The sequence below is a fragment of the Fopius arisanus genome, unplaced genomic scaffold, assembly GCF_000806365.1.
Source record: "Fopius arisanus strain USDA-PBARC FA_bdor unplaced genomic scaffold, ASM80636v1 scaffold00058, whole genome shotgun sequence".
Taxonomy (NCBI): domain Eukaryota; kingdom Metazoa; phylum Arthropoda; class Insecta; order Hymenoptera; family Braconidae; genus Fopius; species Fopius arisanus.
Window position 1 is genome coordinate 657,094 of NW_011887797.1, and position 19,466 is coordinate 676,559.

Genomic DNA, 19,466 nt, shown 5'->3' on the forward strand with positions numbered 1-19,466 from the left:
AAAAAGGAGGGGAGTGGAAGGGGTGAGGAAGGGGGAGGAAGGGGGAGGAAGAAGTGGTGAATAAAAAGTGATTATCCAATTTAGTACGCAAGTTAAAGTACTTTTGATAAGTGCGAGGGCTTGAACAAACGTGAAAACACTGTGCAATAGGAGAATGGTTGAGAAACGGATGGCGTGGGCAGTTGGTGTCGGACACAGTTAAGGTGTACGAAGAGAAATGAATGGTTGTTGTTGGAAGAAGTGAGAGGATAACAACTACAAATGGAGGGAGTGGGAAATAACCACACGAATGAAAGGAGTGGGAAAGAACTCGCGTGGCAGTCGCGCGTGTCCGATCACCTCGCGAGAGATGAAAGTTGAACCACAAGGCACCTGCGGAGGACATGAGCTCGAGCTCAGGATCATCAACGACTGAGTTAACATCGCCCACGTTCACTAGAGATGTATATGAGATTAGAGGATGTGGGTGGAATAAGAAAATGGGCTGAATTCATTAGATTTAAAAATTTATGGATTATATTTTTGGGGGTTCAGTTGGTCAATTTAAATATTACCGCACCTCCCCATCTCGGGGATGTCATTGAATCAATGGAATAATACGTTAGATGTTTTATTCTGGATATTTTAAGTGAAATTAAAATAAATTTCCCCAGGTTTTCTTGTACTGTGAAATTTTTCGCGCTCATTTAATCCGCGAATGTTAAGCAGTTTTTTAAAGTGGGAGTTGCATGAATTTTCGGTTTAAATTAACTGAGATTCTCGGGGGACAGGATATGTAATATTCATAGAATGTATGAGAGGTACAGCTGGTCATACGATGCAGGAACCGGCCAATAACCAACGAGGGCGTTTGCGATTGACCGGCAAGGTTAATACCATTGGATGATTGGCTACATTGGTAAATTGATCGTCAAGTTACATCGAGCAAATGAGGATATGCCCGGTTGCTGGGGATCTGATGCTGTTGATTGATGAACAAGGGATTTTTGTGTAACGTGAGAGTCCAGAGTCATTGATACGCTCTTCAAATTACCACTCATTACCTCATCATTTTTTTTAAATTGCACTGAGAAAAACAAAGTTATTCCTAAATTCACTCATCCCTACAAACAACATAGTATTTTTTCTATCATCACGGCGTTATTTTGTAATAAATGATCTTATCAATCAAACGCAATGTGATTTTTTTTAATATCTCCGGTGAATTTATGGTGATGAACTAACGCGTCATTCGGTTCCTCGATGTTTCCTGATCGTGTGGGTAAATTTATTTTCAGGTGGGTGTCAGGAGGTACAGAGATCAATGCACGTGGGATGCCCGGTATGCGGTTGTTTCAAAATAATAACAGTAATGATCTAAACCCAAGAGAAATTCGACAACTGAGAAAAAATCCCGTTAATCTCTCTGGATTTTAACGGCCAGTCCAAATACAATTCGATTATTACACCTCCTAGATCAATCCCCGTTGTGAATTCAACAAATATACTTTCAAATATATAATGAAATAATATCGAATATGGAATAATGTTATATCAAAATTACTACAAGGTGTTAAAAGGCGGACTTTATGTCACGAAGTGATGAATTAGGATAAGCCAATGTTTCTCGATCCCAGTTTCTCACTGATATCTCCAGATAGAAGAATCATAGCGATTTTTTCGTAAAAACATTTTTTACAGATAAAGATGAGAGCTACAAAAAAGGTATCAATGAAAAAATTGTTATCTCCCTTCAACTCTGAGATATCGGCTAAAAATAGATCTCCAAAAATATACCCTTATTTTAGTTCACCACTTCACAACGGAATTGTAAATATTACGATAAAATAATATCGAGTACAGAATATATATTCAATGATGTATTCGTTGGCGCGTGTGGAAGGGCTTCGATAATGGATATTTTCTGGATAGCTTCATAATTTAAAGCACCGGGGAGTGATAGAACTCGTAGACGATCCACTAAAAGTTTTCTGGCCTGGAGCAGACACAGAGTAGAATGCCAGACACACCAAGTTTTTGCTGGATTAGAGGGGACGAAAAAGTTACCTCGGGAGATGAGAAAAAAAGAAAGTGATTTCTCGTGAGTGGAGAAAGACACTCGGAATGTCTCGTGATCAGGCATCTAGCCACAAGGATGAGTCAATATATAATGTCTTATATCCACTTACCTGTGATTTGTGGAGGTTGATCCCTCTGGGCTGTCAATCATCCTCTTCAAAATACGGGACAAGACTAAATCGTGAAATCGATAATCCCAGGGAGAAATTCCGAACGAACAAATCGCAGAATTCAATATCGGGAGTCCTAACAAATTTTCATGAATTATTTTAAAATACTGATTTTCTACGTGAATATTATAAATCAAAATATATCATTTATTATTGATAAATAATAAATGGTCTCTTCCACGAAAATGGATAAGAATTTTTTTTATCCAGAATCTTAAGTTTTGTAATTACATTCACATGAAATTTATAGAAAAATAAATTTAATTAGAGAATATATGAATATTTATAATTATAGCGAACTCCGCATTTCAGATTTGATTTCAGAGAATAGTCTCTAAAATGATAAGAATATTCTAAAAATCTGTCAATTCTCATGTAATGAATTCGGATCTAATTGCCAACGATTTAATACCAGGAATTATTGATTTAGCGATGTTGTCACGTGATATTCACAGAAGATATTAAAGGATTGGTGGGGCTTGGCCGTGTCCTGTCTAGTTTGAAGCTCATCTCCATCGCCGTCTGTTGCCTCTCACACCGGATCCCGTCACGTTTTCATTCCATCAGCTGCCAGTTCATCTTCACAGTCACTGGAATATAATCTCCGTTGGTATCCGGAAGTGTCTCGTGTGATGTATGCAGAGAGGGTGATCCCTGATTGTTGGCAATCAAGTGAAGTTCTGAATGGTTGATATCGGTTATCACGTTTGCTGGACAATTTCAAGGCGAATGAAGAACAAATTATTCAACGGAATCACGGGATAATTAAGTCTGTCACTCTGAATTTTACGTGCTGTAATGTTTGGGGGTGAAACCTCGGGGTGGCATATGTGTCCTGGTATCACGCAAGTAGCTCTGGTGCACTGCCAAGTTGTAAAAGAGTGTTGATAAATTTACGAGCACACGGTTGGGAATAAGAACTCCTCCTGACTTTTTTTTTTTCCCAACGGGAACCAACCGTAACATTTTTTTGAAATATCGCTCGCACACGTTTTGCGGTTAAAATTTTCTCGACTTTATTTTTCGGTAAATTTACATCACGGTGGGTTAATCTTGTTGACTTATGGATGTATTTTTTATGGTTTTCTTGCAGATGCCATGAGGTGATGTCAGAAAATAGCAACCGGAAGAGAATCTTCATGTGAAAATGGCGAAAGGCTCTGAGAGACTACCTGGTACCTCCACGAGGATCAGAACCAGAGACGACGGCTGTTGCTCCGTTAATTTTCTCAAATACGTTCTCCATATTTACAACGTCGTATTATTTGTGAGTCTCATAACATTTTTTATCACTTAACAATACTATTAAATCCCAAGATTTCCTTGAATATCCGAGAAACTCATTAATTCATTAACGAACAACTCCGACGAAATTTCCTGTCAATTTGTACTTCTGAAAAATTCCTGTTGAATTGCAGGGGCAATTTTCGAAAGCTCTGGAGGAAATGAAAATTTCCTCACTCTTACCTCAATATTAATGAAACATTCTCCCGAGTTTGAACTTTAAGTACAAAGTAAGCAAATTATTACAGAGTGGCGATAATTCAAGCTTTCCAAGACAGTTTTCGTTGCATTCGGGATTAATAAACTATAACGCGATAAAGAGGATAAGTTTCAGGACTGGAGTAATCGGGATAACGAATATGTTGATGGGTGAAACTCTATACCTCAAATTTGTGGTGGGTGGTGAGTGAAAGCACGTGGCAGGACTCGATAATGCACCTGATAATGCAACAATGCAGCCACAGAAGAGAGCTTTGTAGCCATTCTCCAAACTCCAGGATAGTTGAATGAACAATACCTGAAGCCGATACCAACGACGGAACGATGTTGATGCATTAGCGACTGAGATAGTACGCATTATCAACTAATAGAGCCGATTATCATGTACCAGTAATTGGCAGATGCAATTGTCCTGGCATATATGGGATAATGGTATTTTTTTTCATGTTGGAAACTAGTGAATTGACTCGTTCCTGTCGGCAATATTGACTGGGGATATGGGTCGAGTGATTTTTATAATGAAACGCGACTTGTTGAGGTGGAATAATCGGTTGCAGGTGATTTATCGAGAGTTTTTATTTGAGCGACGAGACTTTATTGAACAGTTGATTCAATATTTGAAGTGGAAGGATAAATATATTTATACGAGAATTGAGGGGGATTCTACGGGAGAGCCGATTTGTTGTTCGTTACGATTGAATAAATTTAGTTTATTTGGTACACGGAACTTTGTGCTCGTCAAGTTTTATTTTTACGGGATAAATACAAATTTTTCTGTGTTTTTTTTTAATATTTACGTTTTATAACATTTTATAATCATTTTTTTTGGGGCATCCGATCAATATTTGTTAGAAAACCGAAAAAAAAACTCGGTAATTTTCTCTAAAGGACGAACATTGTTAATCTCTTGAAATAAGGATTTGAATTTCTGTTTGAATGCATTCAAGTAGGAGCTGTACCGGCCAAACTTCACTGTCTTATTTCGACATTAAATATTCACAACTTGTAGACCCATCACTCGCTTTCATTTGGCCACAGAGGACCATGAATTTATCATGATCCATATTCCTCGGTGCACATCTCCTCAGGATTTTTCTACTCTGTACTTCACCTAGCCTCGTTCAAATATTTATTCGTCGACCATTATTTATGCCCCAACTCCTACCTCATTGAAAATTCAAAAACGAAGATGGAGCCCTCCTTTAATATCTCTCAACGTCCTCTTACTCCTCTTATTTCTCATCTGTTAACATTTCTTCTCCACGGTTACATCGGCAAATAAAACTGAAATAGAAGTAAAAATTATCCAACTCTGCAAATACCCGAACAATGAGTAAACAAATGGCACTTAAAATTCGGTGAGAGAAAAAGAAAAACATTTAATGGTGAATTACCCTGATACAAAAGAGCATTGCTCTCTATTCGCGCACCTCGACTTTTTAATCTCACCTTAATCTGACGAATTATGCTAAACTTTTGATAAAGTTACGTCGACTGAATTTATACCGTTTATCTGGAAAGGTCACTCGCAACTTTGGAGCAGTGAATTCAACTCGAGTATAAATTCACCCGACTGGGTGTAAAATGTAATCTGCAAACCGTTTAAGTTATCGTCGGCTATTGTGGAAGGAGAATTCAAGAATAGGAAGTCAATGCGGAAGTGAAACACCGAATTGACGAAGACAATAATCAAACTAAATCCACAACGTCCACGGAAATTGCTAGATTTTATTGCACAGCAAAATGAGTAAATACAATAAACGGAAGGAAAGGACAAACTCTGAAGTCGTAACTTGTGCCATAATCCGAGGATTTGCGGCCGCCCGGCATTTTTCTTTGAATTATTCTCAACATTATTAAATCATGGAAGAGGATAACGCAGGATTGGTGGAATAGTTGGGATAATTAATGATGAGATTTGTAGATGAGAATTGTCGGATGAGAGTTTACCGAGGAATTGATCTCGTACTCGATATATTTTATACGAGAGTGTAATGCTTGGATAAAAAATATCTCGACTGTCACTGTCCCACGTCTCGGGATCACATCCTAGACATTCCGTGAATGTTTTATGTAGCTCAACTCACTAAATCGATTTTTAGATAGCATCGGTGTTACGTACGAAGCACCAAGAGATCACGTCTGTGTACTGTCCAATTTTCTCTAATCGATTAACTAGATCTTTCATCAACTCTTGCACGTTGAGATATCAACTTTATGCTTTCGGAGGTTTTTCCAAAATTTATTCAGCGGAATAATGCCGGATAGGGGAAAATGTGGTACAGAGATCTTTACTGATATTGGTGGTACACGCTGCATGCGAGGAGACGCAATAAACTCGTACTCATTACAGTCCCCAGTTATGAGTATGAGGACGTGGGCGTCGGGGATATTACGCGAGTGAGAATAATTGCGAAAAAAAAGAGTCAATGAAGTTATTTCATTCAATTGCTACGCGAGAAATAAAACGTACGTGATGCCCTTTTATGTCACGACAAAAGGTCTAATTTCGATTTTTTTTTGCAGAGAAAAACCCTTCTTTGTAGTATCGAATTATTTCAACTACCAAATCCATTTTTTTGGATTTACTCACCTCGGACAATTAAAATTGAAAAAATTGTCATTTTCATTAGGGGCCCAGGGGTGTGGGGCCTGATCTAGGATTTTTAGTAGAAGAAAGTAACTTTTTTTAAATTGAATTTCTGGAATAATTGGTAAAATACAACCAGTGATTTGGAATATATTAGCCGCTTGAATAATATTAAAATATTCAAAAGTATCAGGAAATAAAAAGTTGATTTTTTTGCCACTGGCTCTGATGCCTGAGCTATCTCTAAAAAAAACCATAAAAACCCATAAAGTTTACTGAATAAATAATTTCCAAACCGGAGATCGAAGTAACTTCTCACAGATACTGTTTTTACAGCGATATTTCGATCCTATAACAATATTAGTACCAAAATATTGATTTTGGCTTTGGAATGAGTGCTGATCTTGACACACCAACTCCGAATTTAACTTTCACCACAAATGTCTGCTCAATTGCTTAATACCACAGTAACAAACTTGAGATGAGTCTTATTCAATGAAACAAATAGGTACACACGCACCGCGCAGGTACAACTCAATCCTTGGGTAAAATATGATGAAATAATAGGTGAAATAAATGATGAATATGAAAGAATGCACGAGCTCCAGGAGACATAATTCCTATGAACATTCGGATGGCACCTGCTATAATACCCAACAATCTACACCGTCTAATTCACACATGGTATTTATTTATGTGCCTGGCGTAATTATCCAGTGGATGTGTATGTATTGCTGCATGCAGTCAAACCAAATACGGATCTAGCTCAGCGAATTCCCCTTGGGGTCTATTTACGTATGTGCGTCAGTTCAATGTACATTTGCATTATGTACGTGTGCACACCCCCTTGTGCTTTAGAATTTCACTAGTCGAAGTAGCCAGAATGTTATACGCCCAGTGTAGGCCATACAGTAACTGTTGGGAGACTTGATTCAGACGTCCTTTGTGAGGTACTCCAAATTCACAAGATACAATCTACATTCTGATAACCCAGAGTGGCTTAATGTCTTACAAATTCTCCATGTACTGAGCATCACAAATCCAAAGACTCGTTGCACCAATGAAAAACCTCTGTACCTACACGGAGAGAAAAATACCGGAAAAATTACGGAACTTTCGCGTATTCGTGGGGTGACCTTGCTTTTCGGGAAAAAGTACTGGAGGTACCGTAAAATTGTCCGGAAAGTTTCGTAAAAATTCCTGCTCGCTACGAAAATTTTTACGGAACTTACAGTATTTTTTCCCGAAAACCAATGTCACCCCACGAATACGAGAAAGTTCCGTAATTTTTCCGGGATTTTTCTTTCCGTGTATAAACCTATAATATAATCCCTCGGAATTACTCCAACAACTGAGTTTCCATTGAATTTCATTCACCTGGAAAATTCAAGACAATTGAAATAGATTTTTTCAACAGCTTGGATTATTAAACTCATGATTTTCAATACCAATTTGTCAATGGGAAATTCACTTTAATTACTAATTACTCAACGAGCAAGAATGTGTGGTAATTTAGTGTTCTAGATGGAAAATATTGAATAATAATGGAATATTCGCTTTTTACTTTTGACTAATCGACTCGCTTGAGATAAATGTCCTACTTCACATTCATGGATGCATTTAGCGCAAATGAATAACGATTTGGTTGAATTTCCGTGGAAATTCGTAAAATTATGTCTGAACCGACTGAATTCACATGAAAACATCATTGAAATGAATGAATCTATTTATCCGCATTAACAGCATCATTCCAGTAAATAAACAAATGAAGAATTCCCAATAAATTATTAAGAAGCCAATTAATAAATTCTCCACTTTCCCCCGAATTTATTTCCATAATCTGAGAGAGATGAATTTCCGTGATCCAGTGGCTCTGAAAAATCGTCGAGTGGTCCTATTATAATTTCTCAACTAAAAAATATGAAAGCAATGGAAAAACTGGTTTTCTGGAATTTGAACATCATTACGCCCACACATAAAAAGATGAAGAAGATGAGCTCATATTCACGCACGCAAGTTGTTCCATCTTTTTCTCTTCTTACCTTCGACTTCCCGAAGCATTTCATCCTCAAATAAAGTCTCAAGTGTAAGTGTCCAAGAAATTCTTCGAGCTGCCACTTCAGGAGAATTTCTGAAGGCCATAAAAAACCTTCGAGTATATTGAAACAACCTTTTTACGACTGGATAAAAAAAATGTCATGAATAATTTGTGGTACTTTTTCATTTTCTAGCTGTCTGGATTAGTAGTCGGTGGAATAGGAGTATGGACGGTTATAGCAAAGCACAGTTATATTTCGCTGATGGCTACATCAACCTATCCAATACTTGCTTATGCTCTCATTGTTGCTGGCGCACTAGCTGTGATTGGTAGCTGGCTCGGATGTGGAGGTGTATCTTCAGAAAATCGTTGTGTACTACTTGTGGTGAGTGAAACAAGTCATTATCTCACGTGTCTTCAAGTGGAAATACTCAATCTGCTGTTGCTGCTTCTCCACCGGTTTCCTTTAAAAACAAAACGGCAGAATAATTCTAATAAAATCCCCACTCATTAAAAAAATTGTATTCCTAAAAAACATCTTGTCATTATTATATATAATAATCTATTATTTATCATATCGTCTCTTATGATTTTTCACATTATATTCGTGTAGAATTTAAATGAGTCATTGCTATTTTTTATTTTATTGAAATTTTCTGATTTTCCTCAATTTTTCATAACGTTTTGAAATGTTGTGCATATGTTCACTGAGATCGTATGAAAATTATTCCAGTGATAAAACATCGCGAGACATTAAATAATAAAAAGCTTCCATTCGGAAGCAATAAAACTTCAAAAAGCTATATTTTTTCACGTCAATTTAATCAACCGTTTGTCTGAAATTTATAAAAAAGTTAAAAAATGAGAAGATATCGACAACTCCAGATTCAGTATGAAATCAATGTCTCATTAATTACGGAACGTCATTGACCCCCTGAGATCAGCTGATAAATATCGAATAGCGGAGTTAAGGTCATTAATATCCTTCAAATTCTCAGGCACACCTGAAGAACACCAATTGATTATTGAAAAAACAAATGGGGTCTTAATACAGGTAGCAGTTTTCGTCACAGCCGATTAGTCACTCTCTAGTTCGTCCATCCTCCAGATTAATAACCTCCCCTTCCCCTCTGATTACGGATGATATACCTGAAACGACCAAGACACCTAGGGAAGTAAATGGGGTAGAGGTTATCGCTCTTTAAGGGAGAATGTGCCCCAGCTGACGCTCAATCCATTTAATCATGTCTTATACTCTCACTTCGTACTTCTCCCTGACTTTTCTCTCCCTATTTTTATACGAGCTGTTGCAATCATAAACAAATTACGTTAATATTCATCCGATGTTGTAACGCTGAGTTTCTACCGCTGTGGACAGTATAATTTCGTCGCTAGCACACAGTTGATAACAAGGTTAACGGACCTGATTGTTCGAAATTACCATAATAGCATTTAGTGCTGGAAATTCGAGTGAACAATTCCTTGTTCCCTGAATTGCCCATTACCATTTTTAATTATTTTTCACATATTACAAGTAACTGATCTTGACATTAATTTAAATCCGGAATTCTCCATTTATCTCCATTTTGCTTCCGAATGGAAACATTACAATCATTCAATTTCTCGATTCTCTAATTTTACCTGGAAATGACGTAGTATGGTCTGAAACGTAAAAATACGAAGTTTGAAGACCGTGTGGGTATGTGATGATGGTCAGCTAAGAGACAATTTTTTACAAAAGAAGGAGAATAAACGGGTAAATTAATTCCTAAAAATCTGAAATTCGGTCAGTTCATAGGTTCTACTATGGACTTCATTTGTGCTAAATTTCAGCCCGATCGGTCGAGTAGTTTTTGAAATATCTGTGATTGTTTCCGAAAAGTTTTTTGTAAATATCTCAGGAACTATCCAACCGTTTACATTTTTCATCCTCTTGAATTGTTCGTCTCAATGTGCTCTATATGGATCAATCAGAATATATGATCAGAATATCTACTCCCACAAAGTTTTCGAGATATTCCAATTTTTATTACAAAAAAAATGCGATGTACTCCCTCATTGATTTTTTAAATAAACAATCAAAGATTTCCATCCAATATTCAAAAGAATTTCAATTCCTGAATTAATACGACCACGAAATTACTATTACTATTATTATAAAGGTCTTGAAACTCTCAATTCACATAAAATTGATTTCCATTTTTTAACAAAAAAAATAGGGGATTCTCCTAGATATTAAATGAAATTTTGAGTTTGGATCGATAGAACACTAAAGTCGTGAAAAATAGAGAAAACTCAGGTGATTATATCCCTGATTCTTTCAAATGTCGGAAAAATAGGAAGAATGGAAGGAATATCTTGATTCCCCTTTTCAAAGATCAATGGAGGGACTAGCAGCAATGCATATCCTGCCTGAGGCTTGATTTTCTTCTCATGTTTCCAACATAATTAAAACAACGGAGTGTACCATCTCGTTGAAAATTACCCCCGGCGAGTCCCAGTGAAATCCACTTGAATAACCTTTGCCCCTCTTTCTTCAATATCCTTTGACGCATCACAACTTCTTCCGTTATTCCGTACAACACTTGTAATCCTGAAATTCTCGTTTGTAAGAAAGAGGGTTTTACCTGCTATAAAGTCAGTAAGAACACCCGAGGGCACTTCGCGAAGGCTATAGACTCCTTTGAAGGGATACTCCAAGTACTTCCTCATTTCTCTATTTAAGACATTTCTAGCCGGTGAAGTTGATCCACTTCAATCAATTGACCAAAAAGTAAAAAAGAAAATACAATTCCCAGAATGTTTTCTATACCTTCTCAAAATTCGCACTTCATTCGCTTGAAAAATAAAAAATTGAGCATGAATAAATAATTTGCCTGTGGTAAATCGATGAATTATCGAATTTTCTTGTTTTGCGGTGAGTCAGAAGTTGCACTCCACTCTGGTGATTACATTTTTTTCATTAATTTTTAATAGATGCAAATTGATGTGAAGGGTGTAATTTATAAATTCCATCGAGTGGAGCTTGGAGTTGTCAGTTTGGATCGACTTATCAGGATGGATCTTGATAAACCAATGGTCGGGGACTGGCCAACGCCTCGAAATGGGTGCGAACCAGTTTCCCCAGAGTTATCAGAGCCCAATGCTTCAGGCAAAGCCGCATTACTCCCTAAGTACCCCCCTCTCGATTCCGCTCTTCCTCATGTTCAAGTACTTACCGCCAATTTATGCTGGTGAACTAACGAGCATCATAGTCTACTCCATCTCCCTTCCCTTAACACAGATGCAACCTCCATATAACTCGTAAAACCATAGCCATACGTCACGTCACGCACATCTTCCGCTCATAAAACCCAATTTCTCAAAATTATCTATTTAAATTTCCAAAAATCATCTTCCAATCAACAAAAACAACTGCAGCTGACAAACCCACAATTATAATCACCCAAAATCATCCAAACAACGGGAGATACCGATATTTTTGTAAAGACCTTTTTTCTGCTCCTGATTTCGCTCTACAAAAAAGGTATCAATAAAAATTCCGGTATTTCCCTTCAGTCGAGAGATATAATCACTTATAATATAATCATTCCCGTTTAGTCCTCAATTGACTGCAGAAATGATCTCTTGTGGGAATTTTAATCGGAAAATCTTGTGATGAACGTCATTTTATTCATCTTGTAATCCATCCTGTTTGCTAAACCCTTGAAATTGGTCTAGAGGATGAAAATCCCGTGTATCTCCATTGAACTCGGGCCATTCAAGACGCATTATTATCCGCCTGGAGAGCATGCGAGCAATCGAGGGCGGAGATTCAAGATGGAAAATAGCGATCGATGATTTTGTAATCTCCCGGGATTGACGGTATTCGCAGATGTATTACATCTTGCATTCACCCCGCTGCAGATTGCATGTTTGTTTCTTTTATTCAAGACATATATTTTCATTTCCTCCATTGGGCGAATAGGTAAATCCATGAGAGACGTTTCCTACAAATTTCTAGCTGAAGCGACTAGTTCCATTTCACATATATCTGCCCCATAAATGGTAATACAACCAGAAACTCAAAGATGGTATATAATATGGAATTTTCCTAATTTTCGAGACCCAGGGCATGATCTACCATTTTTAAAGCGGCATTTTTTACCATAAATAGGCGAAATTTATATAGAACAATTAAATCAAACGATATTAAACCGCAATATTAATATTAATAATAATAATTATTATTATATTAATAATGTTAAATCCAGAATCTCCATTACAGAAAGAGTTATTAATTTACCTATAAATATTACTCAAAACTTATGTAAAAATCGGAATATAAACGCAAATCTTGAGTAAAATGATTCATTACCGATGTTTCTTTTCTATAAAACATTTGTTACTGAGTCTAGTCCCTGGATAGCGATAGTATTTTTGTATTTTACTGTGGACGTTAGTAATTGTTGGGCGGATTGAGAGAGTAACTCGTCTGTGTTGAGTCATTGAGTGCGGGCGTGTTCAATCAGAGAAGGTAGATAGTGTGGGTTGAGATGAGTTTGGCTTTGATATCCCCCAACCTAAAGAGACTTAACGGATAGTCGAGCTCATGGAGGTGGTGTTGTAAATTCGACTTGCGTCGTCAACCCCCAAGAAAATAGTCTCTGTCATTGGTATATCCGAGGATCATCGAGTGAATTCCAACTAAATAGCCACAATCCCATACATCGATGTCTTCTCCACAGTGATACCCTGGAAGCCACTGGAACAATGACCCAAGGCCTTGAGAAATCCATTGTCAAAGCCCGATCCAGATCCGATTGTACTCCTGATAGACCGCTTTAACGTCGGGTATTGGATTTCTAATCAACGGTACATCTAATTTATGGATCAAAGCTGAACGCCTATTGATAGTCACTCACGTGCCACTGACGGAGCCAATCCATTTTCACTCATACTCCGCTGAAAAATATCCCACGTATTTTCCATTTAAATAATTATCCATTTGGTATATCAATCGTTTTATTCGAGAAATATCGGGGTACAGACGGTGGCTGTAAATATTCGCTAAAGTACCGCTGCAATGGCTCACTGCCATCCAGATCTGTTCTGCTTTTACCTATAGATACCAACTGTCAATTACCGTATAACGTCGATCCAATTCCCAATTCATGGTAATATATTTCGCCTGTTCCAGGTCTACAATTTATTATTCTCCTCCTATGTTCAATAGTGTCGTGATGGCTTGTAAAATTTATACGGAGAGAAATATCCGTGAGAAATTACTGGTTTCTTACCGGTTAATGTGAAATATTCCAATGTATTGATTGGAAGTCTTGGGAGATGCAGTAAAAATGACTGGAGTTATCGCGGAATATTTATCTCGCAGTGCAATAAAATTCATTCCTCTGATTATCAATTATCCCCGAAGTCCTTCTAATGATTCAGAATTAACTGCTGAGAGAATTAAATATTCGTGGAAGCTGTGGAAATTTAACTGGATCTGCTCATGAATTTTTCAGTGATTGATTCCACACTTCGGCCAGTACCGCCAGCTTTCGGGAGTCTTCGTTATTCGGACAGCATATGATTGGTGGCACGCGTGGGCCTATGTACGCACTAAATTCACCGAAATGGGACCTACGAAATTTTGCTCGACTGAAGATACATATTTGGGATTAGCTGGGAATGTTACTCACCAGTTCGGTCATTTTTACCGCGATAATCGTATGAGTTTTTGATGGAAATTTGTGAGAGTAGATAAATAAAATTTTTCTGCTGTCATGTTGACTTGCATTGCGGCTGGTACACCACCGGGACCAATTATTTGCCGCCCCACATCCATACTCAGGGATACATATCGTATCCAACGATCCAGACAACACCGGCATTTACGTTTACATATTTCGTTTTGGCAAGGAGGCAGATAGTTGTCCCTCCACCGTTCGCCAAACGATTTCCTAAAGTGGTCAATGCTGGACCCAATCCTGAAACCAACTTTGCAAATACATGCGCGAGAAACTCAGCCTCATTACCCCATGCAAATAACTCCGCCGGATATGGCGTAACCAATGGCGCCCCATCGGATGCATCTTTTGTGTATCGATGGACTGGTCAAAAATAAAAGACATCCCATGGAAAATTTTTAATTAAGGACAAAAGAGATATACTTCAATCGACGGAATTCGTGTCGAGAACATTGCAAAAACCCTTCGGCTTTTATTTGAAATATTCCCATTGGAAGATCAAACGGCTGACGTGGGTGAATTAAAAAAAAAATTACCCGTTTCCAGATCGAGGGAATGGCATCCATTATCCAATTAATATAATTATAAAATGTCAATGTTTTTCGCTAGAAAACTAGAATTTTCATCAAAATTATCTCCATTTTTTAATTTATAAAACTAGTCAGATTTTTGAATATGATATAGTCGATGAGATTTGAATTTATCTTTCTGAACAACAACAGTTCATAAAAATGGCGAAAAAGAGAGTGATCATTTACACTTTAAATTTTTTGCAATTTCAAATGAAAAAAAAATGGATTTTCCAGAGTCTGAGAGAGAATAATTGAATTGAATGCCGTATGATATCCCAGAATGACTCGAGTAAAAAAAAATGACTGGCTGAAAATTGGATGTCAATACCCCGAATACGACGAACTAGTAAAACGAAAGGAATTCGCATCGAGATCCATTTGAACTGGAATGACCAAAGTACCTGAAAGAAATGTAGACATTGCCATCGGCTCGCCACCGATATTGTCCTGTCATCAAAGACGAATAAGATAATCCCATTCGAAATTGCTGCCATCCATTGCCAGAGAAGGCAACAGACGGTTTTTTAATAAAAAAAAAAATATAGCCGCGAATACCCAGGATATGTACCTACTCTCAGCTGTATCACACGAGTTTGCGAGAGTTTTTATATACTTGACAGCTTTTTCTTGTTCTCTGTCATTTTTTTTTGCCACCACTTCACCCAACAATCGCTCGTAAAGAGTTACGAGAGCCCTTTCTCCGGCTGGTGGGTTATAAAGGTTTTTCCTCACCAAAGTATCTCGTATACCCCCTGTTCAGTTACTCTGGTGTATTATTTGTCCGATACCACTGGTTATCCCCAGTATAAAACATCTTCCGCATTTTATGGTCAGACAAAGGAATTATTTTAGCATGAACAACTCCGGTTTCAGTCGTCCTGCCACTTAATCTTCATTTTTTTTTATCATTATTATATCGCAATTGTTCCTCAATGGTACCTATCCCATTCTGTACCTACGGATGCACATTATTACGAATGAATACTGTCATTGTCAATGGACAATTGTACATCACGTACTACTGATGACAGACTATTTGCGAGACACTGTACAAACAACTCCGCAACTCGTTGAATTATCACGTCTATGACCTCACAAAGTTCAAGCCAAAGTGTTGTACGTGACTCGTAATGTATTTTATGAACTCTTATAATACAACACTGTTGGACAATTAAAGTTTTAATTCTCATTACGCCTTTTGTTAACTTTTCAGTACATATTTGTGGTAATGGCGGTCTTAGGACTTGAAGCTGGTGTTGGGGTACTTGCTAGACTTCACGAAGAGCAAGTTGGTCCTGAAATGAGAGAGACACTCAATCGTACTTTTCTTGAATATTATTCCATGAGTTCACGGGAAACCGCAGCCATCGACCAGATGCAAATTGAAGTGAGTATCGAAAAATTTGTTAAAAATTTTTTATTCAATTTTTCATATAAAAGAAAAATATACGCGAAGAATATATTGAATATATTGTTATCAATTTTTTTTTTCTCCAATATGATAAATGACTCGAGAATCTATTTCCCTTTTTGTAATCAACAATGAATTTTTCTCCCACAGCAAAAACAAAGATGATAAATAAAAATAGCATCACCCGCAGTTGCTCCAACAATTTTTATCCCCCGTAAATCTAGGAATTCGCGGTTATCGGAGGTAGACTGCACGCGATAAATAAATTGTTCCCATTATTTTGAGCCATCTGCACCGGTGGAACAGATTTTTCATGAATACCGCAGTATTGTTTGGTTTATTAAAGAATATTGTACTGGCAATTTGTTGCGATTTCATGGAAACAATATTGAAAAATTGACAAAGTTGTAATGAAGTCTATTGTTGGTGCAGTTCAAATGCTGTGGGGCACGTAGATTCGAGGATTGGCTGGCAAGTGAGTGGTACAAGGATGAACAAGTACAGCGTGATGGAAGCCTTGTACCTGACAGTTGCTGTAAAACCCCAACATTGCTGTGCGGTAGACGCGATCATCCCTCTAATATTCAGTACACGGTGAGTCATTTGCATTCTCATTTTTTATGAATTAATTAAATTTTTATTTGCACATTTGTCCGTTATTATAGGGTTGTATATACAAATTTCTGGAGACTACTAAAGAGCATTTGATCATACTGGGTGCTGTTGGTCTTGGGCTCTCTGTTCTCGAGGTATTTGGAATAATTCTTGGCTCCTGTCTGTACATCAAATTAAGACACGACTTTGATGACTGAGAGTTACTTTATCACGAGGACAATAACAACGGACAGACTTGGTGTAGATATGCAGAGCATCGAATAGTCTGACAGGAGGCAGAAGCGTGACAGGGGATTTTACCCTTTGGTCACGCTTGATATCGCTCGATGGGAGTGTGAACGATTCATTCGTTCAATTGTCCTCGGCCAAATTAATTAATCAATGTGAAACGAGCATTGGTGAATCAAAAATGAACATGACTATTCATGATCGATTGGTGAATCTCAAAAGTGTCATCATCACTGTTTTAAATAGTGCGATACTGCCACCTAAAGTTATTGTATCAATACTGTAAAAACCACTTTTTTTTTCGTGTAAGAAAAATTACTCTAGGATTTGTAATACGAAAAATATTGTTAGACTGTGGGAGATGTCTCGTTTATCGAGTGACTAACGAATTACAAACGCACGACATATTTGCATCTTTTACGAAAAAAAAATTCTGTCAATTTCTTCAGTGCAGATTTCTCGTGGGAAGATAGTGAGGAGATTTGGGGCAGTTGGAGTCGGTCTTTCATAAACTTTTCATGAATTTTAATGGAAAAATGGTATTCAATGCAGACTAAACGCGTTAGGATTTTCTATTAAATTTTTCCGTACATGTGCGTGGAGCTGTCCTATCGATACTGCCAGGTGAAAGACGAATTTTATTCCCTAGCCAGAATGAAAAATTGAATTGAAATACAGTGGAGTGCTCAAACACTTTTTCTATCAATATGGAAACGAAATTGTACCAATCGTATTCGTTATTATGCGGAAGACTATTCAGTAAGATATGGAGAATATTGCGAATTTTCAATATGGAGTGGATTTCCCTCCGGAATACTGTAAATTGTAAAGGTAAAGAAGAATCGTACAGGAGTACAGCAGTGCCTTCTAATCAGTAAGAGAATTATTTTGAGCTGTAAAATGCTACAAACAGATGCCGAGTGAGTTGAATTTAGCCTCCAATCAGTATTTCATCGAATCGATTCTTTACAATAATTAATTTCTATGTTTTTACATTAATCAACTGTTAGATTAGTCATTGACAGCGTATATAGATTATACGTTACTGAATAATCATAAGTAGAGAAAAAATATTCGCGTATTGGAGGCACCGAATAGGTTCTCTCTTTTTTATTGCCATAAATAAAGTTGAAATTATTTTCGTTGTATTTTCCTTATGATAATCAATGCTAATAAAAGAGCATGCTTATTATAAATAATGTAAATACATATCAAACGATATATTGTTATTATCATGAATCTATAAAAGGATTGACAAAATATCCTCATGTTTTTAATTATTCAATAACACGACCTTTCATTTGTAAATTAATCCCTTTTCAAACTTTTTTGTTAGAGAAATAAAATAAAATGCACTTTCCTCTTTATTCTGTGTTACCATCTTCGTCCAAAAAATTGTAATTCATCTGCTACTGACTCATCGAGCAATTGTTCCTCTTCTTCATGACCGAACGATTAGAACGAACACCAACTGAAGATTCTCTACATTGTCAAATAGAAACGAGAACAATCAAGAAAATTTCACCCCAGATAATCCGAAAGTTGAAGTCAGTAAACACTCACGTGAGTCATGCTTGGAGATCGAAGATATTCAGTGGATAATGTTTGCCTTGATTTTTTAATTTAAATTCACAATTGAATTGGAATGAAAATATTTTCTTAACGCTGAGTATGACTTCGTAAGAAAATTGGGTCGAGCGTTGAGTATTTGAAATAATAAATGCAGTAAATTCGACTTTAAGCCTTTGATCTTATATTTCATCAAGTTTGTAATACAGTTTAACCGTATGTGTTATAAGTATAATGTAAAATAATAATGCTACAATAATTATACAATTAAGTGGTAATGCGATTTGACATGGTATTGACATTTTCAATGTTAGAGAAATCTTCGTCCACGAATAGGACGAGTTTTATTGAATTTAATAGCGTAACGATAATTGTCCAAACTTCTGTTGTCCTCCTGTGAGACCTTGGGGTAGTAGTTACCACTGTATTGTGGTGTAGGGGTGTATTTCCACAAGTCCCTGGTGTAGGCAGATCTGTCCTTGATGAGAGCGAAGTAGTCCCAGAGGAGCTTGAAGGTCGCGTTCTTGTCTAACTCCTCGCAGCAGAAGTGGTCTGCCATCTTGGGCAGAAGATCGGGGAACATAACAGCTAGGCTGTTATCAGGGGTCTCGCCGACATTCGAGGAATTACCAGAGGTCGACTTTGACTTTGAGGTAGTCCTCTTCGAAGAACCCTTGGAGGTAGTCTTTGAAGAACTCTTAGAGGTAGTCGTCGTTGAGGTATCCCTGGAGGTAATCTTTGAAGAACTCTTAGAGGTAGTCGTCGATGAGGTACCCTTGGAGGTAGTCTCTGAAGAACTCTTAGAGGTAGTCGTCGATGAGGTACCCCTGGAGGTAGTCTCTGAAGAACTCTTAGAGGTAGTCGTCGTTGAGGTACCCCTGGAGGTAGTCTCTGAAGAACTCGTAAAGGTAGTCATCGTTGAGGTACCCCTGGAGGTAGTCTCTGAAGAACTCGTAAAGGTAGTCATCGTTGAGGTACCCCTG

At 37.3% G+C, this 19,466-nt stretch overlaps 1 protein-coding gene across 2 annotated transcripts in view; it reads left to right on the forward strand.

The window, feature by feature from the left end:
* The window catches only part of LOC105268539 (CD151 antigen), a 44,327-nt gene extending 26,151 nt beyond the window's left edge, over positions 1-18,176 (forward strand). Inside the window, exons 1-6 of one of the 2 annotated variants that reach the window (XM_011308185.1) lie at positions 2,842-3,254; positions 3,322-3,495; positions 8,553-8,744; positions 15,874-16,047; positions 16,504-16,665; positions 16,737-18,176. In XM_011308185.1, coding sequence (XP_011306487.1) covers positions 3,376-3,495; positions 8,553-8,744; positions 15,874-16,047; positions 16,504-16,665; positions 16,737-16,883 — 795 coding nt within the window. In that variant the 5' untranslated portion in view covers positions 2,842-3,254; positions 3,322-3,375 and the 3' untranslated portion in view covers positions 16,884-18,176. Of the gene's footprint in view, positions 1-2,841; positions 3,255-3,321; positions 3,496-8,552; positions 8,745-15,873; positions 16,048-16,503; positions 16,666-16,736 lie in introns of those variants that run through there. The other variant, XM_011308184.1, reaches the window with a different exon arrangement.
* Positions 18,177-19,466: the final 1,290 nt, after the last annotated feature.